Source organism: Mirounga angustirostris, unplaced genomic scaffold (assembly GCF_029215605.1).
Source record: "Mirounga angustirostris isolate CCGP_5_RB_7025 unplaced genomic scaffold, mMirAng1.0.hap1 SCAF_6, whole genome shotgun sequence".
In the NCBI taxonomy this organism is placed as follows: domain Eukaryota; kingdom Metazoa; phylum Chordata; class Mammalia; order Carnivora; family Phocidae; genus Mirounga; species Mirounga angustirostris.
This window is the reverse complement of record NW_026991714.1, coordinates 127,589,826-127,613,666: the sequence shown is the minus strand read 5'-3', so window position 1 is coordinate 127,613,666 and position 23,841 is coordinate 127,589,826. Positions and strand designations below refer to the sequence as shown.

The window sequence follows — 23,841 nt, the reverse complement described above, 5'->3', positions numbered from 1 at the left end:
CTGGGGGATGGGTAGATTTGGGGGCTCAGGAGCCCCAAAGAGGGGGAGACTTCCAGGACTCCTTCACCTTCTCCATGACAATGTCCGCCCTTCACCCAAGTCTGTTCCCAGCGTCCTGGTCAGGGTGTGCTTGGTGTTTGAGAATAAGAGTTGTGTGTTTGAACTTGTGTGTACTTGCGATGATGTAACTCCATAGGCTCGGAAGGACCTGAATATGGGGTGTGTGTGTGTGTGTGTGTGTATGCACACACAAAACCGCAATGCTTAAGGGGCGTCTGCAGGTATCTGCAAGGGTGCTTGTACTGTGGGCACAATGTGTTGTGAATGTTTGTGCCTGGATGGAGAGCTTTGGCCTGCAGGCATGGCTGTGGGGAAGGAGGTCTTCAGGACGGTGTGATGTGTGCTTGCAAGTGCTGAGGTGTCTATGTCCAGGAGGGTGTGGACAAGGCTTGTCTTTCCCTGGGTACACAATGTGTGCCTGTGTGAGGGGATGTGTGTAGACATTGCTGTTGGTGCGAACGTGAGCACGATTGCGTCTGTGTGCACGCGTGCGCATGCGTGCTGGCCTGAAGCTGCCCGTCTCTTCCCTCGCTGGCATCCTTCCCTTTCCTGACTCTCTTCTCTCCATAAGCAAACGAGGTAAAATAATTACTTTTCCACTTAAATGCGCCATGTTCAAGCCAGAATGAAAACAAAGTGATTTAATAAAATTGTCTTTAAAGGGGGAAAGAGGAAAATAAACGTCTGCTCTGCTCCTCTCCCTGGTGTTCAGGGAGGCCCCAAGCCCTTCAAAGTTAATTAAAACAGGAACTAAAACCACAGAATAGTCTACCAACCCTTTTCCCATCTCCACTTTAAAGGTAAGGCAGCCCCCAGAAGCCCTGCCTTTGGCCAGGAACTTGAGGCTCCCCTGTTCTCAGGCTCAGGTTCACCCTGAGACCAACCCTCATTCCTGGCAGGCACCCGGGCCTTCCTGCAGCCATGCCTAGGGGAGGAAGCTCTGTTCCTTTCCTCCTCCCAAAGAGTCATGAAAGGCCTTGTCTGGACATTTGAATTCCTTGATGGACACTGGTCCCCATCAGAAGCTTCCGGCCCTTGCTTCCTCCCAGGACATAGCCTGCCCCTCCCCACAGGTCCCCTGAGTCCCCAGCTGCTCTGAGCTTTATCTGTCTTCACTGACCCCCTGGCCTGGTCCTCAGCTCCAGCTCAGCACAGTTCCGGCTGCTTCCGCCTGGTCTGTATCTGTTCCCCATCAGAGGCCCCATTGGAGCTCCAGCCCTTCAGCAACCCAGATAAAAGAGATGGATGGAGGTGAGTTTGGGGGATGCCCCTCCCTGCAAGCACGGAGCTAGAGCCCTGGGCTGTGACAGGGGCTCCCTGAGGAGGGCTGAGGGTGAGGGTGAAGACTGCCAAGTTCTCTGGAAGCCCAGTTCCTACCCATCCCCACCCTGCCTTAGCCTTTTCCCTCCTCCAAAGGCCCAATTCCTAAGGCCTCCTCCAGGCAGGCACCAAGACTGCGATCACCCCATCCTCCAACACACACTTCAGCAGAATGCTCAGTACTAGGTACCCCACCCCCATCTCCATGCAGCTTACCTGCCCAGAAACAATAGTAGAAAAATAACCATTTATTGAACACCTTTTGTGTTCCAGATACATTGCTTATAAGATCTCTACTGTCATCACAACCCCTACAGAGGAAGTTTTATATTATTTTTCAGAGGAAGACACAGAAGAAGGGAAGCCAAGAAAATCACCCAGGGTATGCACTTAGAAAGCCATAGAACTGAAATTCAGTACAGGTTTGAATGTCAGTGATGTGCCCTGGCCAGGCTGTCCTTGACCTCCGAACCCTAGTTCTGCCCCCAAAGACCTATCATTGGCCTTCAGAGACCACTGCCCCTGAGACCCCCCACCAGTACCTCCAGAACTTAAACCCTTCTGACACCAGTTCACACTGTGGGGGAGGGGCAGGGGGAATGGGGGAGCCAGACTTAGAACCTGGGTCCCTGCAGGGCCAGCTGAGTTCAGGAGGCCTGTGGGGCTTTCTTCAGCCCTGCTTCAGTGATCTGGGATGGGAGTGGGGGTGGGAGGTAGGAAATATTTGTCCCTAGGTCCTCAACTCTCATCCTGGGAGACCCCGTCACTTCTCACAAAGACTCTGTCTCTTCTCCCAGGGACCTCCAGACCCCACTTCAGCACCCTCAAGCCCGTGCTGCCTCCCAAGGCGCTACCCACCAAGGGACAGGTGAGATTTGATTGTGGAGTAGCATTTGTCACCCAAACTGGCTTTCCTAACTGTTTGCCCTGTTTGGAGAGCCTTCAGTCACTCACATGGCAGAGAAGATGTCAAAAAACAAAACAAACAAATAAAAAATCCAGGCCAAGAGCCAACCCATGTCTTCAGCCCCTCCTCCACTCCTCTGACCAGTGGGGACACAGCCTAGGGATCTAAGCCTTCAGCCCTGGGAAGAAAAGAGAGACTGCAAGAAGGGAAGAGAGGCAATGAAGGGACAGAAATCCTGGTTTTAGGGTGAACTAGTCAGGAATGAGGTGTGGCCACAGACCAAGGCTGAGGATGGTACCTGAAGACTTCTGGTCTTGACTGCATCTGGAAAACATCTAGCAAAGGAGGGAAGGAAGGAAGAAATCATTCAGAAGCACCTTTCCTAATTCAGTCCCAGGAATGTGTGGGTGTATGTGGGGAGAGGGAGTCTGTGACCTTTTCCAGGTCCAGGCCTCACCCTTATTTGAACCCCCTGCGCTGAGCCCAAACTGAAAGCTGGTAATGGCAACGGGGCGGGCAGTGGCCCAGGTGGCTGGGATGAGGCTTCATGGTACAGTGGTGTTGGGAGCCGGGCCTCACCTCGCCTACCAGTGAGTCACCTGAGCCAGGCCACGCCCTGGAGCCTATACTGTTCTCCTCTGCCACCAGCACATCTGGGACCCAGCCTGAGCAGAGAGAAGATGAAAGAACACAGGGGCCCCAGCATGGAGAAGGGGGTTGGAGAGAAAGGCAGGGATGACTCCATCTGAGCTGGCCTCCAGGTTCTATCCCGAGACTGCCACCAGAGCCTCTATCTCTGTACCATCCCTGATGCTGACCTCATTCCTCCCCCTGGGCCCCCTCTCTCTCTATCTACCAGCCCATCCCTCCCAGAGTCCTCAAACCACCCTCCATTATCCACAACTGACTCCCAGAGCTCCTACCACTACCTTCCAGACCAGATCCCTCCTAGTCTCTACATGCCCCCACCACTGCCCTCAGAGAACTCATTCCTACCCCTAGCTTCCCAGACCCCATTCCCACTCATCCCAACCATCATCCTTGCCTCCCAAGATGCTTTGCATTGAGATGTGAGAGTAACATTAACATCTCATTACCCTGTGGATTTCCATAGATGTTCACCCGTTTAGAAAGAATCTAGTCATTCAGAGGGCTGAAGAAGTGACCAAAATACATCCCAGAAGGTAATCAGCCTATGTCTCCAGCCTCTTTCTCTCTGCCTTAAGATGCCTGCACACTTAGAATAGAGTCCTAAGTGACGGGACCTGAACTTTTGAGCAAAAAAGAGCTCAAGGAATCTCCAAGTCCACCAGAGGAGGGTTTAAGCCTGTCTGCCCCTCACATGTGTAGAAAGAGTTACACATACATGTGTACATAATCCTGTACACACACACATATATAATTATTCTAAGTATATGTACATTCACATGCACACGTTACAACAGAATGTAAGCTCTGTAAGGTCAGGGACAATGTGTTTTTCTGTGATGTATCTCCAGTTCCTACAACAATGTTGGCACATGACAAATATTTGTTGAAAGAAGGGCACATAATGGAACACATACTTGCAAGTAAATGTATACATACAGTTATATACATATATAACTATACGTCATCTCTACAATGCTTATGCACATATATGTGTCTACGTGGTTATCCACACACACATATGCTTTTAGATAATCCACATGTATAACATATGTTGTTATGTATATACACACATGTACACATACCGCGTATACAACGCATGTAAGTACATGCACATTACTATGAACATATTGATATTACACATGTTACACAGAGATATCACATATATACTACACATACATGTGCACATTCACATACATAAATGAATATAAACGGAAGCATCTTTTTACTCAAAATTTTCCAATTTAACTGTCTTAAGGCCCCCTGGCCCAGGCCTGGCTGCCACAACTAGAAATATCCACCAGATGGCACTCTTTTGCCACTTCCCGTACTCCCAAGCTTTGCCAGGGGTGACGCCAGAGCTGTCGCCCCTTTCCGCCGAGGCACAAAACTTGCGGAGCCGGTGTAGCCCAGGAGCTTCCCTCTCATTCCCCTACCCAGCAGGGCGGTGGGCGTGTCCTTGGTTCCCAAAATCTGCAATCTCGGCCCCCTCCCAAATCGGGCTCATCCTCTCGGGCCTCCAGGCTTCTGTTGGAGGGGCGGACTCCCCCCTCCGGGCCCCAGTTCTGCTCAGCCCTCAAATCCACCCATGTTTATCAGTGAGCCAAGAGTTGGGCTTCACCCAGACTCTCTCGATTCAGAACAGCGCGGCTCAAGGACCTTTACTAGGAGCCTTCCTAGTAATAAGCAGTCCGATTCCCCACGAAGGCGGAGGAGGGAGTCAGGGTCATTCGTACACACCTGGACACAGCCCCCCAACCCCGGCGTACTCCCGACATCCTGCCCTGGACGGCGAGCTGGGGTCAGCCAAAAGCGGAGGGAATGGCCGGACCCTGGGACCTAGTACCCTCGGCTAGGGAGGGGCTGGTCCCTGTTAACCCCTCTTGCACCAGTACAGTGTAGACTCCCGATCTCTGGTTCGGAGTCGAAAGGAAGGGCATTTGCTCATCTTAAGCAAACCACTTAAAACCCCGGAGCTGGGGGAAGGGGGATGGGACAGAGGTCCTCCCGCCTCCCTGCCTAGGCCACTCCGAGTCAGCTCTCCTGAAACCTCACATTTCGGGTGTGAGCAGCCTCGAACGAAAGACGCAGGGAAAGCTTGAAAACCCGTGGGGAGGCGAGGCCGGGAGTTCTGGTAGCGGCTCAGCTTCCCCTCCCCTTCCCCTCTCTTCCCCCGGGAGCAGCGGGAAATTATTTATTAAAACGCCGCCCGCGCTCTCATTTATTTGCGGTGAATAATCCTCGGCTTCGCAGCGCGTTTATTAAACCTTTCCCGTCCCCGCATTACTTTAATAATAAATCGCGTGTCACTTTCCAGCGACGTTATTAAAGCCCGTCTGCCGAGCAGAGGCGGGGAGGGGGCGGGGTGTGAAGCAGCGGGGATTCCTTCTATTCCAGGCTGTGGGGCCGGAACCAGCAGGGCCAGGAGGGGGAAACTGAGGCTGTAAGGAGCCGGCACTCGAATACTCTACAAAGTCTGCAAAAGCGATCAAGGAGTCCGGACTCCCGGGGGTGCGTGTGACCCTCCTTGGGTCGGGTGGAGCCTCTACGCTGCAGGTGGGCACGGTACTATCAATAGACCCGTCAGGGGGCGCCTTCGAGCACAGCTGGGCGGGAGTCCCTGGCGAAGAACTAGCCAGGGTCGAACAACCCATACCACGTTCCCTCTTCCAGTGCGAAGTAGACCGCCTTTTGGTCCGGACGCCAAAAACACGACCGCCCCCCCCCCCCCCAATCCCTGGCACACCGCTCACATCCCTACTCCGCTTCCGCGGTCGTCTTGGAATTCACCCCAAGTATCGAACCCGCTCCAGCTGCCGAGCGCAGGTCTTGGGGCCGCCGGGCTCTAGACAGGACTAGTCAACCAGAGCTGTCCTCTGGCTTAGCCTCTGGAGGAGCCCTACGGTCCCGCGGGAGAGGCGGCCAAGCCCTCGGGTGGGGATTCCGGACCACTCCCCTCCCAAGAGCCGGGGCTCCCTGCCTTGGGCCCCAGAGGACAAGCTCAGACAACTGAGCCAACTGCAATCTCTCCTGCCGTGGCGCCAGACTCTGGGCGGTCTCCGCGTAGGAGACTGTCGCCATCCACACACAAGATCTTGGCCTCCCGAACTTAAGTTTTCATTTTCTGCTTCACTCAGTCAATAAACACTGGGCTTCACCCAGTAGGCTAGGTACAGCGAGCGTGGAGAGAGGTGTGGGGAGCCAGGAACTGCAGCTCCGGCAGTGACCCCCAGCCAGAGAGGACAACTCACAGTTGGCAGATAAGGAAACAGGCTTACCTGACTTTGGGTTCAGCAAGAAAATGGGTGGATTCCTAAGGGAATCCTAGGGTGCAGCCCATACTCGTGGCCAAGCTTCTCCCCTCCTTCATCCAGTTTGTGCTTTTACACTGGGACCCTACCCACACCGACCTGGTTCCCCACCTGCAGGGGCAGGCAATCTAACTCTAGTCCAGCCCCGATGGAGTGCAGACCGGGAGAATACCCTCCCTCCAAACAGATGGCTTCAGACTTCCTCCCTAAAGGGCAGGGTAGGCCCCAGCTCAAACTTCCTCTCCGTACATCTGGCAGGCATGTGCTTAGGGGCAGGACCTACAGCTTCTGGAAACCAATGCCCTTCTACCATGGAAAGCCTCCCAGGGAAATGTGGTCTTCATGTGCACACCTGCATGAACCACCTGTGCATCTGTGTCTGTTTGTTCAGAAATCTTTATTGCATACCAACTGTGCCTAGTCCTGTTCTAGGAACTGTCCAATATAAAAAACAGTCCTGGCCTCAAATTTTTCAGAAGGACAGAAGTTAGACATGACCAAATGCCCATCTTACTGCACTGACCTAAACCATGCTCCATTATGTTTTTCCAGACAACAAATGCCAACAGCAAAGAGGACTGCAGTTAGTAAGTACAACTGGAACTTAGGTGAGTGGAGGAATTTCTAGGTGAGCTTCGAGGAGGGTAAACTGAGGCTAGGCAAAGGTGAGGGACTAGAAAAATCACAGCAGGAGTTGTGGCAAAGGGTAGATCGGAAGACTGGCTGAGCAGGGCTGGAGGGAAGACTGGCAGGAAAGTGGAGGATCCCAGCCGCCTCTTTGTGTCTGCTCTGCACTCCACCCCCTCACCCCCACCCCCGCACACTCCCACCCAGCCTAGGGTCCAGCAGGCAGCTGCTGTCTTCTGCCTGGTTGCTCCACGTTGGAGACTGTCCCAGCCAGGGCATCTCCTCCATGGGCCCCTTTGCTTCCCACTTCCCCTAGCCTCTGCCTCTCTCCTTACCCTCTACCAACTTTTGTCTCCCTACTTACCACCACGTCTCTCCTATTAAGGGCATTAAAGCAATGAAAGGGCCCTGCTCCCCCTTTTAGGTCTTTTCAAGAGCAGGGATGACTACTATCCCCACTCACCCACCCCCATAGGCCAGGGCTGCAGACCTAGTAGTAATCCTCGCCCTCTTCACTCTCAGCCTCCTCCTCAGGAACCAGATGCAGGGATGGCAGCTGCGGGATGCCTGTGGAGTTCAGCTGGTCTGCAAACACATGTGGGTAAAGGAGAGAGAAAAGGAAAGAGGGGCTGTCAGTCCCCCTAGGCTGGGAGAAAGCCATACTTGTCTGTGCACCCACATGCACATACGCACATGGACACACATTCAAGGGCCTCACTCCACCACCAGTCCCCCCCACACACACACAGGTCCCCAGAGTCCAGGGTTCACCCTTACCTGGTGTGAGCACTGTCAGGCTAGCTGGGGCCTCGACCTGGCCCAGAGCATTGCGGGCCAGGCAGCGGTAGATACCTTCATCGCTGGGACGCACAGCCTGGATCTGCAGCCAGCCTGTCACCTCAAACCTCTGGGGTCCACCCCTGAACTAGAGCCAGAGGAGGGGTCAGCAGGGTCCTTCTAGGGGGACCCTGGGCTGCCCAAAGGAGGCCTCTCCTCTCTCCTACCTGCACTGAGATGTGGGGATCATCCCCTGGTAGCTGAATGTCCAAGCCGTCCTTCCTCCACTCGATGGATGCCATGGGGTAGGCAAACACCTCACAGCCAAAGATCACGTCCTGCCCCGTCACGTTCCAAATGTCATAGGGGTGCAACACGATCTGGGGCTCTGGGGACGGAGGTGGGAGGCCTGAGGACGGGGTGGTACATCCGGCCCCACAAGCAGCCCATATATGAACCATCATGGATGTGTTTGTGGGGAAAGACAATCAACGCGGAGGTGTATGCACATCCATACACATGACAGGTACACACGGGTACATATAAATGTAGGTACAGGTACACACACGGTACAAACAGAAGTGGCGAGGTACATGCAGACAGATGCCACAGCTTGGCAGCCACACTCCATCCCTCATAGCTCCCCTGTCCTCATTCCACCCTCTAGGCCCCTATCCTGCTATACTTGTAACCAACACCTCCCCCTACCCTCCCCTCTTCCTAACCAGGTCCAGTTGCCAAGGACCCGAAGAGCAGCCCTCCCCCAGAGAACCTGAAACCAGATCTGGGCAGCGGGCAGAAAGCCGGCAGTTGTGGGGTAGAGTGTTGGGACCCCATCGGTGTTTGTTTTCCTGGCAGCCCCAGCCAGGCCAAATCCCTCAAAGGGGCTCAGGAAGTGAAAGTGACTAATGCTGCCAAAGGAAACCTGAGGCCTGAATGGCCCTCAGACCCCTGGGATGGGAGGGAGGGGCTGGAAGAGCCCCCTCCTTCACGAATCCTGAGGCACGGAAGAAACAGAAGGGAGGTGGGGAGACTGGGCTAACAGCTTGCTCTACGAATCGAATCCCAAACCGCCCAAGAGAAACCCGATTGCATCTCTCTGGAAGCCAAGTCTCACTGCCTGGGCTCCAGCGGTCTGGGCAAAGTCCGGGAGTCTCTCCGCTCTCTCAGTTTTGAGACCAATCATTGGCTCTGTGCCTGCTCCCTCAGAGGGTTGGTCCCTGCCAGCCGGGTCTGGAGCTTTCACGCGCCTCGGGGCACACAGCTTGCCGACAGAGCTCAGACCCGCGCCTTGCGACGCCGGTCTCTGCGGACCAGCAGCGAGAGCGGGCTCTTATATTGGACTCGAGGACTCCCCGGCCTCATCTTTTTCTCTCCGCCGGCCAGAGACCAATCCAGTCGGAGGTCGGGGAGCAATGCCTCGGGTGCCTCGAGTGCCCCAAGTGCCGGGGGTAGGGCGGGCCGTGCGTACCCGATTCGCAGGGCCCCGGGTGCGCCACCGTGAGGTTGGCGTCGGGCCGAGCGCGGGCCGCCTCCTGGAGGCGGCAGATCTGCGCGTAGGTGCGGCCGTCCGATCCGCAGACCGGGCGCTGCGAGCGGCAGGCACACAGAGGCTCCGGCACCTCTCCGCGGCTCAGGTCGCCGCCCGCGTCCAACCGGCACTCAAGCTGCTCGCCGCAGCGCCCGTAGAAGTGCGCGCTGGGGTCCAGGTCGCAGAGCTGGCCCTCGAGGTTGGCGCACTCCCAACAGCAGCCGCACGCGTCGCGCACCCGGCCGGCCAGGCAGCCCCACGGCTCGGCGCACTCTTCTGGCCGGCAGGGAGCGCAGCCCTCGCCCTCCGCCAGCAGCCGCAGCCAGCCGCGCCGCAGGTAATCGGGGCCTGGGGACCGCGGCGCGCCTGTCGGAGGCGGCGTCCGCACCAGCAGCAGCAGCAGCAGCGAGGGCAGCGCCAGGGCAGCGGCGGGCGGCTGTGGCATGGTTAGCTGGAAGCCCTGCGAGCACTCCGGGCATCAGCGCGATCGTGGCACCCTGCCGGGGAGGGAAGCCAGGACGGGAGGTCAGAAGCAACCTCATTGCTCCTCGTACCAAAGTCTGACCCGAGCACTGCCCCCTCCCCTGACGCCCTCAACACAGAGGCATGGTGACTCTCTAGGAGTCATCCAGTTATTGATTGGACTGTGTTTCTGGGGTGGGGGAGAGATGAGAAGGGTAATAAAGCTCAAGACCAACACACACACACACAACCAGCCGCAGCACCACATACCATCCCACTCTGAAGCTTCCTGCCCTAGAGGTGGATGAGAATTGATGGCCCCAGAACTAAGGAGCTGTTAACAAGGGTGGGAATGGGGAAGAAGTAATGCCCTGGGGCCCAGAGTGCTCACCTAGTGTCAGGACTAAGCCCTTCAGAGCAGCTATGTCTCCGGTCGGAAGAAGCAGGCGGTGGAAAGAAAACAGAGGCCAACAATCGGCTGGGCCTGCCAGCCACCTCTGCTCCGGCTTGAGGATCTCTGAGAGAGCCCACGGACTTGGACTCAGAGAGCAACTCCTCCGCCCCTCTCCCCGCCTCTCGACGTCGCACACAACCCCCTCCCTCCAGTTCTGAAGCTGCCAATTTTATGCAGCCGCGCGGGACCCTCCTGAGCCACTTCCCCTGGCTGGGCCAAAGTCACAGTGAGAAGTGAGAAGTGAGAAGCCGTAACCGGGCACCGAGGCTGGGAGAAGACAAGGGACAGGGTGGGATGGGGGTTGGGAGTAGGGGATATGGGGGTGGCTGGGAAGCTGGAAGAGTTGAGTGAAGGTCGAGGTCTTGTTCCATCGGACTTTACAGTCCCTGGGCTCTGCCAGAGCAGCTGCATAATGGGGAGGCGGTAAGAGCTCTGGTGCCAAGCCGGGTGCTCCTGGAGGGCAGGGCCAACCAACGTAGTCTCCCCGCAGCCCAGGGCCGGCTTCCCCGGGGCTACTGCAGACTTGTCCACCCAGCTTCCCTACCAAGACGCTGACCAGAGACTTGGCGCTTACATCTGCCACCCCACAACTGGCCTCCTCCTCCCTCCCCACATCCGGCAGGTGCTTCAGCCCGCGGGTGAGCGGGTGAGCCGAGTGATTATAGAGGTCCCAGCTGACCAGCAGCCGCAGGGAGAGGTGGGCGGGACGCCTCCCCCGCCGACCTCGCTCCGGGTTGGGATTACGGGTTACATTTGCAAGGCCGGCAGGGCCGGAGGCATTGGGTCTCGCGGCCGCCACCAGCGCCACCGTGGCACTTTGGTTTGGGGGCGGGGAGGAGAGCATTCCCGGAGGCCCGCCCGCCCGCCTTACCGGGGGTCTGCCAGGCCCCGCCCTAGCCTGCCCCAAGCGGCTTACAGAAGCCGCGTTGCAGTCCAGTTTGCAGGGGGCGGAAACTGAGCTTTGCAGCCGGGGAGGTGACGGTATTTAGTCAGTTTCGTCCTAGAAGGACCTGGCCCCCGGCCTAGCGGCCTGGACCTGGGCCTCCTGACCAGTCGCGAAGTTGAGGGCGGGCGACGGCCTCCAGACCGCCCAGGGGGATCGGCTCCGCATGCGTATTGGAGGGCTGGAGAGTCGAAACTCCCGGATGCGGTCCAGGACTCTCCCTCCGGACCTGAACTCTGCCAAGCCCTTTCACTTAGGGGTCCCCTAGCCGCGTGCACGTCACTCCTGGCCGGGGGAACTCTGACGAGGTGGGCGAAAGCAGATACACACAGTCCCCCTGGCCTCCAAGACTCAAGGACAGGGAGCGAACTTCACGCGAGATCTCGCGACTGTCGCGAGAATCAGAACAGGAAGTCTAGGAATTCAAAGCAGGAAAGGCCCGCGGGTTTCAAACAGGAAAAGGAGTGGGCGGAGCCAGCGATTGCTGATAGTTGTGGGTAATCCCTTGTCCTTGGCATTGGGGTCAACTGAAGCGTTGACCTAGAGCAGAAGTGAACTGTAAGAGAACTGCAGGAAGCCCTGAACAAAACGGGGGAGCGGGGTAGGAAGGAACATGAAATTGCGGAGCTGACCAATGGAGTCACTCAAGGATGTTTCTGACTCTGAATTACAAAATGCCTTGAGGGTGGAGATCACTTCCAGTATACCAGGCGGAAGCCGTCGGGCATCTCATAATGAATTGTTACCGGCTTCTAAGACTTGGAGCCAGGATTTAAAACAACAAACTCCCCAGACCTAGAAACTCTTCACTTACCCCACTTTATTGTACCGTCTGTTTACTTTCAGTCTTTGCTATGCTCTAAGTGTTTGGTATTAGGAATCGTGCCTAACTCTTAACTGTATCTTGTGCACCTGGCCCTGCGCCTGGCAGCACAGTAAAATCTCGGTAAATATTTGTGGATTAAATATGAAAGACTTCCTGTGTGTGAAAGTCAAGTTTAATTTGGGTTTTCTGAGTCGCTGATTGAAGGCTGGATAGACGGGGAACGAGCGCCCTCTGGTGGGCTTGCGGTTGGTGACAATAACATGACCGTGCATACAGTAGGCACCGAAGATGTTGACTATACAGATCTTTTAAGTAAAAATTTGTTCCACATATTATAAAAATATTTTTAAAATATGTAAAAAAAATACCACATATTGTAAAAATATTTTTATAAGGGAATTTTTTGCAGAAGACAATTTGAAAGTCTAGATATGTTCCCAAATCCCCATCATCTGACACTATCCATTCAGACTGCAAAACACATTCAGTAACATCTATTCCCATACAATTTTTGCATATTCATACTTTGAAAATGTTGGCTCAGTTTGGGTCATGCAAGACTGTTGGGCCACAAGAAAAGGATTCTCTAGTTTAGATAATGTGAGTACTGCAAGGAGAGAAGCCAGGTGGCAGCAATCCTTTGCATCTAGGTGAGGGAGACTAGATTCAGATGAGGAGAGTGAAGTTAAAATTTCTTGAAGAACAGATAGTCCTGCCTCTTTCTCCTCCCCACCCTTGACTGTAGATGCTTGTACTGGAGAGAGAATGAGATATAGAATATAGTTTGCTTTCCACTGTGGATCATAGGCTGGAGTTCACAGGTTATCATATCTTCACCTTCTTTCAGCCACTGACCCATGAAATAATTGTTAAATATAATGACAGAATGAAATGGGCCTTATACAGATGAACAGCATAAGATGAAAAAAGGTGTAAAGGATCAGTGAGTAACTTGGTAAGAAATTACTTGGGAAGGGGGCACCTGGGTGGCTCAGGCTCAGGTGGTGATCCTGGGGTCCTGGGATAGAGCCCGGAATTGCAGGTAGCCTCCTTCTCCCTCCCACTCTGCCTGCCGCTCTCCCTGCTTGTGCTCTCTCTCTGTGTGTCAAATAAATAAAATATTTAAATAAAATTAAATCTTTAAAAAAATTACTTGGGAGGACCACACATTCACTTCATGAACGCTGTTTTGACACAGCTGGTGAAAATAGTGGGGTTGCAATTTTGATGAAGAAGCAGAAGTGAAACAAATGGTCTAAATCAACCCATTAGAAATGGACACAGAAGAACTGTGCTTCCTGTGAACATTAGAATCACTTAAGTCAAAAAAAGCTCAACATAGATAATTGAGATGGAATAGTTTGTAAATACCTACTATAGGCGAACTTAGTCAAAGTGAAAAATATGTATAGAAAGGTAAGGTTAAGTAAAAAGGAGAAATATATGGATACTCTTTATCATACATATCATCAATAAACACCCTAAGAGGTGCCTGGATGGCTCAGTCGGTTAAGCGTCTGACTTTGGCTCAGGTCATAATCTCAGAACCCTGGGATCTAGCCGGCTTGGCGGGGAGTCTGCTTGTCCCTCTCCCTTTCCCTCTGCCCCTCCCTCCCACCTCTCCCCCAGGCTCATGCTCTCTCTCAAAAAAAATTAAATTAATAAATAAAATCTTAAAAAAAAAACACCCAAAGACAATTTGAAATGAGGCAAATGGTTGTGTATAATGCTCACTATTCCTTTATTTTGTAAAATTATTTTCCATAATAAAAAAGTAGAGGCTATTTTTATAGGTAAATTAGGATGTTGAGATAAATTTAGAAAGATGGGCCAGCCAGGTGGGAAGAGAAACATAATTCAGCTACAAATAATGTTACCAAATGAAAGCTGGAATACCCAGGAGACTAGCTGTCTGGAATATCTGTAGGCATTAAGTCAGATTAAATGAGCTTTAAGGCATGCAGAGAAAAATCAGGTGAAAATTTCTTTACTTTACTTTTCCTATATCCAAAGAGTCAACTCTCCCACTCCACCCTCCAGTGTCCCATCCACCTTTGAGATGGAGAATGTAGCTCCATCTGACCTGATAACTTGGCCGTTTTTTGTATTAATAAACTTAGAAAGGATGTTAATTTTTTTAAGATTTTATTTATTTATTTGAGAGAAAGAGAGAACAAGCAGGCGGAGGGGGAGAGGAAGAGGGAGAAACAGACTCACTGCTGAGCAGGGAGCCCTATGAGGGGCTCGATCCCAGAACCCTGGGATCATGACCTGAGCCAAAGGCAGACACTTAACTGACTGAGCCAACTGGGTGCCCCGAAAAGGATGTTTAAATCATTTAGACTCTTTCTACATTTCTTGTTCTCTTTTTGTTTTAACTTTTTTTTCCATTTTGAAGTATAACAGACAAGGAGAAAAGTGCACAAAATAGAGATATAGTTCAATTAATTATTATAAAATGAATACTCATGTGATCATCACCCAGGTCAAGAAATAGAACATTGTTAACTCCCAGAAACCCCCATCATGTCCCATCACAACCATTAATCCCTCCTTTTCCCCCAGATAACCATTTCTAATTCTGTATTTTAATTTTACCTGGTTTTGACCTCTATGTAAATTGCAATACACCTAGGAATGGAATTGCTCCTTCCTGTGATACATGCTCTCAACATTAGTAGTTATTACCAAACCATTTTTCCAAAGTGACTCTATCAATTATAGTCCCCAGCAATTAATGAGAGCTCCCATTGTGCCACATCCTTGTCAACACTTGGTATTGTCAGTCTTTTAAATTTTAGCCATTAAGTAAATATTTTAGAGCCTAAGATTCTTTTTTTTTTTTTTAAAGACTTTATTTATTTGACAGAGAGAGACACAGCGAGAGAGGGAACACAAGCAGGGGGAGTGGGAGAGGGAGAAGCAGGCTTCCCACCAAGCAGGGAGGGAGCCCGATGTGGGGCTTGATCCCAGGACTCTGGGATCATGACCTGAGCCGAAGGCAGACGCTTAACAACTGAGCCACCCAGGCACTCCAGAAGGCTTGTTTTTAAAGAATAAATATGGGGGCACCTGGGTGGCTCAGTTGGTTAAGCGCCCATCTCTTGATCTCAGCTCAGGTCTTGATCTCAGGGCTGTGAGTTTAAGCCCCATGTTGGGTTCACACTGAGTGTGGAGCCTACTTAAAAATAAGAAAAAGGGGTGCCTGGGTGGCTCAGTTGGTTAAGCGTTGGAGTCTTGATTCTGGCTCAGGTCATGATCTCAGGGTCATGCGATCCAGCCTCCTGTTGGGCTCTGCGCTCACTGGGGAGTTTGAGATTCTCACTCTCTGCCCCTCCCCTCTGTTCATGCACATATGCTTGCTCTCTCTCTCAAATAAATTATTATTTTTTTAAAAGATTTTATTTATCTGACAGAAAGAGACACAGCGAGAGAGGGAACACAAGCAGGGGGAGTGGGAGAGGGAGAAACAGGCTTCCCACTGAGCAGGGAGCCCGATGTGGGGCTTGATCCCAGGACCCCGAGATCATGGCCAGTCCACAAGGATTCCTCCCCTGGATTTTTAAAAAACTTTATTTTGAAATAATTTAAAATTTGCCTAGAAGTTTCAAATATAACACAGGAAGTTCCCATGTACCCTTACCCATCCTACCCCAAAGATAACATTTTATATAACCATAGTATGATTATCAGAACCAAGATTTTAAACATTATTTATTTTAGGAGGGGTGGGTGGGAAGAAAGGGCAGAAGGAGAGGAAGAGAGAGAATCTCAAGCAGACTCAGCGCTAAGCCCAGCACGAGGCTCGATCCAACAACCCTGAGATCATGACCTGAGCCAAAACCAGCAGTTGGATGCTTAACCAACTGAGCCACTCAGGTGCCCCATAAATTGCTACATATGCTATTAACTACTAACCAAATTATGGACGTTATTCAGATTTCACCAGTTTTTACATGTATTTGTATGGGGTGTGTGTGTGTGTGTGTGTGTTTATAATTGAAAAGTTTTTAAAGATTGTATTTATTTATTTGACAGAAATAGAGCCAGAGAGCACAAGTGGGGGAAATGGCAGAGGGAGAGGGAGAAGTAGGTTCCCCTCTGAGCAGGGAGCCCGATGTGGGGCTTGATCCCAGGCCCCTGGGATCATGACCTGAGCCAAAGGCAGATGCTTAACCATCTGAGCCACCCAGGCACACCCCCTATAATTGAAATTTTATCACATGTATAGGTTTGTGTGACCATAAGGTAAATAAATGGGTCTTTTCGGGTATGAGGGACTAAATCTCATACCAAGGGAAAAGCTTGTAGAATCTATAATAGTAGAACAGGGGCACCTGGGTGGCTCAGTTTGTTGAGCGTCTGCCTTCGGCTCAGGTCATGATCCCGGGGTCCTGGGATCAAGCCCCCACATCTGGCTCCCTAGTCAGTGGGGAGTCTGCCTTTTCCTCTCCATCTGCCTCTCCCCCAGCTCGTGCTCTCCTGTCTCAAATAAATAAAATATTTTTTAAAAAGATTTATAATAGTAGACCAAATGCCATTTAATATATAAGTTGCTTTTTATTTTTTTGAAGATTTTATTTATTTGAGAAAGAGACTGAGAGAGAGAGAGCAGGGGGGAGGGGCTGAGGAAGAAGGAGAAGCAGGCTCCCTGCTGAGCAGGGAGCCCAATGAGGGGTTGGATCCCAGGACTCTGGGATCATGACCTGAGCTGAAGGCAGATGCTTGACTGACTGAGCCACCCAAGTGGCAATAAGTTGCTTTTTAAATTACTATCAAAAGTCATTGAAGGGAGGGGCACCTGGCTGGCTCAGTCAGTGGAGCTTGCAGCTCTTGATCTTGGGGTTGTTTGAACCCCACGTTGGACGTAGAGATTACTTAAAAAAGAAAATCTTTAAGAAAAAAGTCATTGAAGGGAAAGGAGGCTAGTTGTTGGGAAAGCTAAATACACATTTTCATAGTCTACATCTACTTGTTGGGGCAGCTGTGGGCAAGGCTAGAGCCCCAGGGTCACTGGTTGAAGTCCACTGTTCATTATGGCACACCCAGAAGGAATGATTTGGTGATGACAAGTGATGTTCTCCAAAGTGGCAGGCCCTTCAGTCTAGCCTTATTTTTTACTTGAAGACAATTTTCTGTAAGCGAGGTCAATGAGATAACTTCCTGCTGGCCCCTCTCCAGTGATTCCTCGTTCCTTCGACCATGATTGTATATGTCCAGATGATTCCCAAATTTCTATCTCTGGCCCAGACCTCTCTCCTGAATGTCACACCAGTACATTCAAACTGATGAATCCACTTCTAATATTTTCTTCCAAGCAGCCAGGAAAGAAGGCCATAAACAGCTTCTGTCTGCATATATTTATGGCTCCCAGGACAAAAAAAAAAAAAAAAAACCACATCAATATATCAAATCCAGGGTAACATTTTATTGACTCTGCTTGAGTGATAGGCTCAACAAGAATTAACGACATGGCCAACGCGTGGCCATCCAGGAGCACAAGTCCCCCCTGTAGCAGATGCAGTCAGTGCCCCAGCCATTTACACTTGGCCACACCAAAGTTTACCTGCAGGCAGTTCCTGTACAATCTCATGGGTCCCTCTGCCTGAGGGAGGCCTCTGGCCCCCAGAGTGAGCTCGGGTAGCAGGGCAGGTTAAAAATGCCAGAGTCAACTCAAAAGCAAGCCATGTCCAGTGAGGGCCAGGAGTTGAAGGATAAATACCTCTGCTTCCTTTCCTTTCCATGGCATAATTCTGAGGTGTGTTCTGTCTAGTCTACCAGGGGGCTGCAGTGGGACTGAGCCCCAGTTACCCTCAGTGGTACCTAGCTCACTGATGCACTCCTTATTTGCTTTTCCTCCCTTCCCTCCCTTACATCTCCCTCACTGTGTTTTCTGGGAGGGTTCTCAAACAAACAATTTATACTCAATCCCGGTCTCAGGATGTCCTTTCTGAGGAACCAGAACTAAGATAACCCCTGTAAAGATCATCTGTCTGGGAGCCCCATCAAGACCATATGACCAGGAAAAGATCTCGGACCCCAACCTACGTTTGTTTGTGACAATATCCTTGCTCACATCCCACTTTCAGCCTTTGCTTTTAAGATATAACAGTTAAGTGTTGGCTTCTGTGAGGAGCTGGGCAACAGGTTAACATCCAAGACCCCTCTGAACTGGCTATTTCCCTGAAACCAAGGAAGAATCTGGAAAATGTATGCTCAGAACTTCAAGGAAGAAATGGTGGGATGTTTTCTCAAGGGCTTAGGGAAGACAAAGAGCACTATTCAGCAGGAACTACTTGGCTTTTAAAGAACCTCACCACATAGAGAACTCTGGGCCCTAGGCAAGCATCAGAATATGGGGTGTATAATCCTGAGCAGACAAGAGCTGCCCTCTCTGGTCAGTTTGTGCGACTGAACAACTGAGTCAGAACTCAGCAATGACTGAACAGATGAGTCAGAAAGAATTGTCTAGGGGCTCCTGGTGGCTCAGTCAGTTGGGCATCTGCCTTCGGCCAAGGTCAGGATCCCAGGGGCGTGGGATGAAGCCCTGTGGGCTCCCTGCTCAGTGGGGAGTCTGCTTCTTTTTCTCCCTCTGCCCCTCCCCCACCCCACTCATGCTCTCTCCTGTGTGCACTCTCTCAAATAAATAAAGCCTTTAAGCAAAAAAAAAAAAAAAAGAAAGAAAGAAAGAAGGAAGGAAGAGAGGAAGGAAGGAGTAGGCTATAAAGAACAAACACGAGGCTCAGCATGAACCTCTGAGCATGTTCAGAAGCCCGTAAGTCTTACATGTCAAAATGCTCAGCCACATGAAACCCCAGATGCCTTTGTGCATTCTATCCTTTTTTTTCCCCAACAGTAAGGTACAGGAAGAGAGTTACCAAGAGGTAGCAATCAGGAGAACTGTGCCTAGCAAGCCTCCTGCTGGCTCTGTCCCCACACTGAGGGACACCCAAGTGGGGAATTGTTTAAGTAGAATCACACTGAAGTTGGGCTCAAGAGATGTGTAGAAAATGGTGCTTTAAACAAAGTTGAGATCTCCAGGGTCCCGAGACTTGACTTGATGTCACACTGCCCTCTACAACATTTTTTAAAGAATTTGGGTTTATCACAAGAGAGAAGACGGCTGTGACCCAGGTCTTGTGCTTCAGGAGATGCCAAGGGCTAACTCTGGCCACCTCTGCAGTGGGTGGCTGCTGAAAAGGCCCCACAGGGTAGGAAGGGCCTCACAGAAGCTCTTACTTTAACTTAGAATCCAGGCTTCCAGTCAGCTTTGGCAGCAGCTTCGACCCACCTGAACCTCAGTTTCTTCTGAGGAACGAGGGTGAATTCAGCCTTCAGACATGTATTTGGCACAGTGTTTTGAGTTTTTATCTAATTGCCAATATTTCTGTAGTGAGAATTTGTATTTAAAAATCCAGAATTTGGGGGCCAGAGTCATCAGGCCAGGATGTTCAGAGAAGCAGGCGGGAGAACTCCCAGCTGCTCTTAGTATGAGATTGGAGGTGAGAAAAGTCAGAGCTAATATCAAGCTGCTGGTGCTGCCAAAAGAAAAAAAAAGGAAAGAAAGAAAGAAAGAAAGAAAGGAAAGAAAGAAGAAAGAAAGAAAGAAAGAAAGAAAGAAAGAAAGAAAGAAAGAAAGAAAGAAAGAAAGAAAGAAAGAAAGAAAGAAAACCTGGGGAATTTGGTCCATCCAGCAACCACTGAAGATAAGTACTGGTTGCTGTTTTCAGTGGGGCTGGCCCTGTCGGCCCCCCCCCCCCCAAGTCCTGATGATGGGACCAACTTCCCTCATATAAGAGTCCTGTCCACCCCTGGAGCCTTTGCAGTTATGATCCTTGAACCAGATGGTTCTTTGGCTCTAACTGGCGACAACAACAACAACAGCAACAGCTACACTTAGCAAATGGTTCCAGTCTTCTGCCGGCAATTTACACACATGAGCTTGTTTCAGACCTACGACACCTTGTAAGGTAGGATCCTTAACCTTAGTGTCTAAATAAGAACACAGAGGTTCAGACCTGTAGGTAAGTTTGCCCACTGTCACACTGACCAGTGAGCAAGAGTCAAGACTTGAACCTGGGGCTGCCTAGGTCTGAGGCATGATCCTAACCATCACACTATCCCGCCGAGATCACTGTTCTCTTTGTCAGCCTAACCTCAGCGCGGCTCGCGCCAGAACTGCGGCGGGCGGTTTTATGAGTGTTAATGCCCCATGTTCCGAGCCAAGTCCTAGAGACGCAGGTGAGTGTGTACCCAGTGAGCAGAAAATCAGGAGGTGGGAGGTGGGAGGTGATGGGGCACATCCTTGGTTATAGCATCTGGGCCCCTGAAGCCGAAGTGCTTGGTGGTGAGTGTCTAGAGCAGACAAGGGAGATGAGCTGGGGCTGCGGGGGAGGCAGGTCAGTCTCCGCGGAGGGCGGGACCCTTGAGAGGCCTTGGGGAGAAGCTCGAGCTGCTCTAGCGCTGACAGGCAGCTGGAACCGGAGAGCGTTAGGGCTGACGCCCGCGCCTGCTGCTGGCAGAACTCTCTGGCTACGGGTGCTTGGGGTGGGGGGGGCTGTGCTGAGTGGAAATCGGGTGGCTGTCTGAGCTGGGGGGCAATGGGAGCCTCTGAGCCATGGGGCTTAGGGGTCCCACCCGTGCCTTCCTATTCCTTGCCCCTGTCCCCGCCTTGTCTGAGTGGTCTGGGGTAACCAACCAGGTTCCTTTGCAGGAGGCAGCCCCGCTACCTCACCGGGAAAAATAGGCCTGGAGCCTTTCTTAGGTGCCGCAACTTACCTAACGCCTCAGGGCCACCAAGCCCCTGCAGTGCAAGGACGTGAGAAGGACAGGGAGGAAAGGACTCGCTCCGAGGCCCTTCACCTCGGCGCGGGGGCTCAGCCGCGACTTGCCTGGCCCGGTGGGTAGCAGGGGGGATGAGGCGCGGTCAGGGGGTGAGGGCACCGCGCCGTTCGGTGGCCCAGTCAGCTGAACGGCGCGAGCCCAGAGTTGCGCGCCCTGCCTGCGATCCCGCAGCCCGGGCCTGGTGCGCCCCCTGCGGGGGGCCGAGAACACCGCAGGCAGGTGGCGGCGCGGGGCGAGGAGGCCGGCGGACCGAGCTCCAGCCCCGCCCGGGAGCGGGGTGCGCCCCCAGCCCACCTGCGCGAGGGCACCCCGCCCGGGGGAGGAGGGGCGGGAGTCTGAGGCGGGTCGGATTCCCAGCCAGCTCTCTCCTCACAGGAGGCGGCCCATTATCCGGCGTCGTTAAAGAGCAATTAGATGGAAATTAAGCCGAGAACAAGTATTGATTATCTCATTAAGGCCGGGGGAGCCCGCTCGGTCGGTGAGAGTTTACCGCCGCTCACCCCATTATCTGCAAGGTGAAAGCCTGCGGTCATCAAAACCCAGTGAAGTATCGATCTTACCCCTATCCCCAAACCCAGTCCCAGGCCCTCCCTCTAGAGTGTGTAGGTTCTAGAGAGGTGACACCGGGGGTGTGACAAAGTGGAGGAAGACCTCAGGCCCCCACTCTCTGGGTCTTAGCACTTCCTCTGAGGTTCCTTTCATTTTCTTCTTCTAAATCATTATTTTTCCCGATGCTCCGGGGTGGGGGGTGGGGGGCCGAGACTAGAGATAGTTCACATCTCTCTAGGACGGTAGAGGGGACTCCCCTAGTTTTACATCCGGGGAAGATAAACTAAAGTTGAAACTAAACCGCAAGTATTTGCCCCTGTCGACACAGTGTATAGGGTGTCCCTGGGCCCCAAACCCCTTACCCTGCAGGGAGGTGGGAATGGCCTAGTTCTGGATCACCACCATCTCCAAAGGAAGAGACACCTGGGATCGCCCCCAAGGCCCCCAAGTCTTAGAAACCTCAGAGTTCAGAAGGGACTTCCCCAGGGTCCCAGATGATGTGATCTTCGGAGAAAAATCACAGCGTGTTAGAGAGAAAAGTTGTTTTCATCCTAGTTTTGCTTCTAGCTAGCTGTGTAACCTCAGGCAAGTCACTTGCCTCTTCAGGCCACAGACTCCGCAAAAGAATGGAGTTGGAAGGGCTCTAAAGCTTCTGCGCCCTCAGACGCAATAATCTGTCAGACAAAGTGCTGAGCTCGGGCTGGCAGGCCTCAGGGTGCAGCTGTATGCCCAGCCCCTGCCTGCCCCCCAAGAGCTTATGCCCTCAAGGGGAAGAAGACATTGAACAATCATGGAAATAATAAGTTACAATTATGATATGAATGAGAAGGAAGAGTGCCGGTGCTATGAGGCTGTTTAAGAAGGGAGCGGTGGGAGATTGTGCAGGAAGCAGATGTTTCAGTAAAAACATAGGGAAAGCCTGTTGCCCACTAACTCATTCAACACACACTTCCTGAAGGTGCTCCAGAGCCCATGGTGAGCAAAACGATGGTCCCTTCTCTCTGGAGCCCACAGTCCAGTGAGGTCGACAGATATCAATGACATAATCACAAATAAAGGCCAAAGCACATATATGGTACATATACTGAAAAATATGTGGGAGCAATGAGCGAGAATAAGAGGACGAATTGACTTGGGGAAGAAAGGGTCAAGGAAGGCTCTCCGAGAAAGCGATGGTCAGTCCATCGTTTAAGATCAGAAGTCCTGCAATCAAGTCTTTCGGGAAAGCTGGGGGAGTCTCCCGGAGAGGGCGCACCTTCCTCCCCAACTCGCCTTGCCTCGGAGCGCGCCCAGCCCGGACCCCGTTGTGCGGCTTACCTGAGAGAGTTTCGGGCGAACCCGAGGGAAGAGGGGAAGGAGGCGGAGGGAGGGGGGAGGAGGGAGGGATGGCGGCGGCAGGTGGTACGCCCGGCCCTCACCAAGTTGGCCCGAGCCGAGCGTGCGGCGCTGCTGCGGTATCTGGGCTCATCTCCCTGCCCCGGAGCCGGGCAACTATTAATCTTGGTTGACGGTTTCTAATGTCCTAATTGGGAAGTGGGGAGAGCGGCCCAGTCCGCCCTAAAGGTAGAAGCGGCTAATGGGCCTCTTCATCACCGCCAGGAGCGGGTCCCTGGCGGAGCGCGAGGGCGCTGCAGCAGGTGAGACGCGGAGCTGGCGGCGGCCCTTAATGAGGCCGCCGGGCCCGGGCGGCCCGAGCCCCCGGGAGGGAGGCGGTTCCAGGGGTGAGAGGGCGGAGAGCTCAGCCGCGCGCGGGGGCTCACCTTTACCTGAGGAGGCCTCCTGGGGGCGCAGTGCTGGGGGAGGGTGCTGGGTTAGACCTGAGTAGACACGGATCTTTGCAGAGGGGACAGGAGTTGGACGGGATATGGGGGAAGGAGGGGTCGCCCTGCAATAAGCGAGGGCCGAGCACAAAGTGGGCGCTCCGCAGTGCGGCTGACCCGCGAGGCCTGTGCCCGACGTGTGCAGGGCGGAGACGTTAGCAGGGGCGCATTCACCGGCTTCCGGGACCCTAATGACTCCAGAGCGCCTTGTCTTTTCGTAGCCGCGCCCCTGCCCCTCGGCGACTCAGTTTCCCTTCTGGAGCGGGTTTGTGAGCTCCCAGCCCTCACCTCTCCTGTCCGTCCCCCCAGTCCCCCACCAGCATATCCTGGCAGAACCTGCAGCCAACCTAGCACCAAGACAGTTGCCCTCACCCACCCCCATGTGGCCCACACTGCCAGGGGGCATGGTGGGGGTAGCGCTTGGGCCCACGCAGCCGGGTCGGCGCCGCTCCTGCCCTCCCCTGGGAACCGCTGCGTGCCGGAGCCGCGGCGGCTCTGCGGGCTTCGCTGTCTCCCGCTCGCTGGCAGCCTTTCTCCCGCCCCCTTCCCCCTCCAGCCGCCTCAGAAATGTATTCTCACCTAATCCTGTTCAATTACAGCATAATAAAACACATAATAAAAGCCTAATTCATTTTTCTCCCGCACCCATCTCCCGGCATCTTCTTGCTCGGGATTAAAAATTTGTCTTCATGCTTGTGGCGCCGCAGTCCCCGCGCGTCCGCATCTTTAATGTATGAGCCGGGGAGCTAGGGACCCGCCGAT

General features: G+C 52.8%; 1 protein-coding gene across 2 annotated transcripts; it reads right to left on the bottom strand.

The window, feature by feature from the left end:
• Window positions 1–5,672: 5,672 nt before the first annotated feature.
• KAZALD1 (Kazal type serine peptidase inhibitor domain 1) lies at window positions 5,673–11,413 on the bottom strand. 2 transcript variants are annotated; one of them, XM_045878648.2, is made up of 6 exons: window positions 10,969–11,413; window positions 10,035–10,160; window positions 9,122–9,678; window positions 7,878–8,038; window positions 7,651–7,798; window positions 5,673–7,458 (listed from the first exon to the last, which is right to left on the bottom strand). In XM_045878648.2, the coding sequence occupies exons 3-6, from the start codon at window positions 9,624–9,626 to the stop codon at window positions 7,364–7,366; spliced, it is 909 nt and encodes a 302-aa protein (XP_045734604.1). In that variant the 5' UTR covers window positions 9,627–9,678; window positions 10,035–10,160; window positions 10,969–11,413; the 3' UTR covers window positions 5,673–7,363. The 2 variants fall into 2 exon arrangements, with proteins under 2 accessions (XP_045734604.1, XP_064451253.1); XM_064595183.1 differs by having other exon boundaries at window positions 10,035–11,413.
• Between the last annotated feature and the right edge of the window lie 12,428 nt (window positions 11,414–23,841).

Bases quoted from the DNA above. Each gene is read 5' to 3' on its own strand.
- KAZALD1 (XM_064595183.1), bottom strand. From the start codon at position 9,626: ATGCCACAGCCGCCCGCCGCTGCCCTGGCGCTGCCCTCGCTGCTGCTG. The intron at 7,799-7,877 runs GTAGGAGAGAGG...CTCTGGCTCTAG, and splicing joins ATCCCCACATCTCAGTGCAG to TTCAGGGGTGGACCCCAGAG. The intron at 7,459-7,650 runs GTAAGGGTGAAC...ATGTGTTTGCAG, and splicing joins CCTGACAGTGCTCACACCAG to ACCAGCTGAACTCCACAGGC.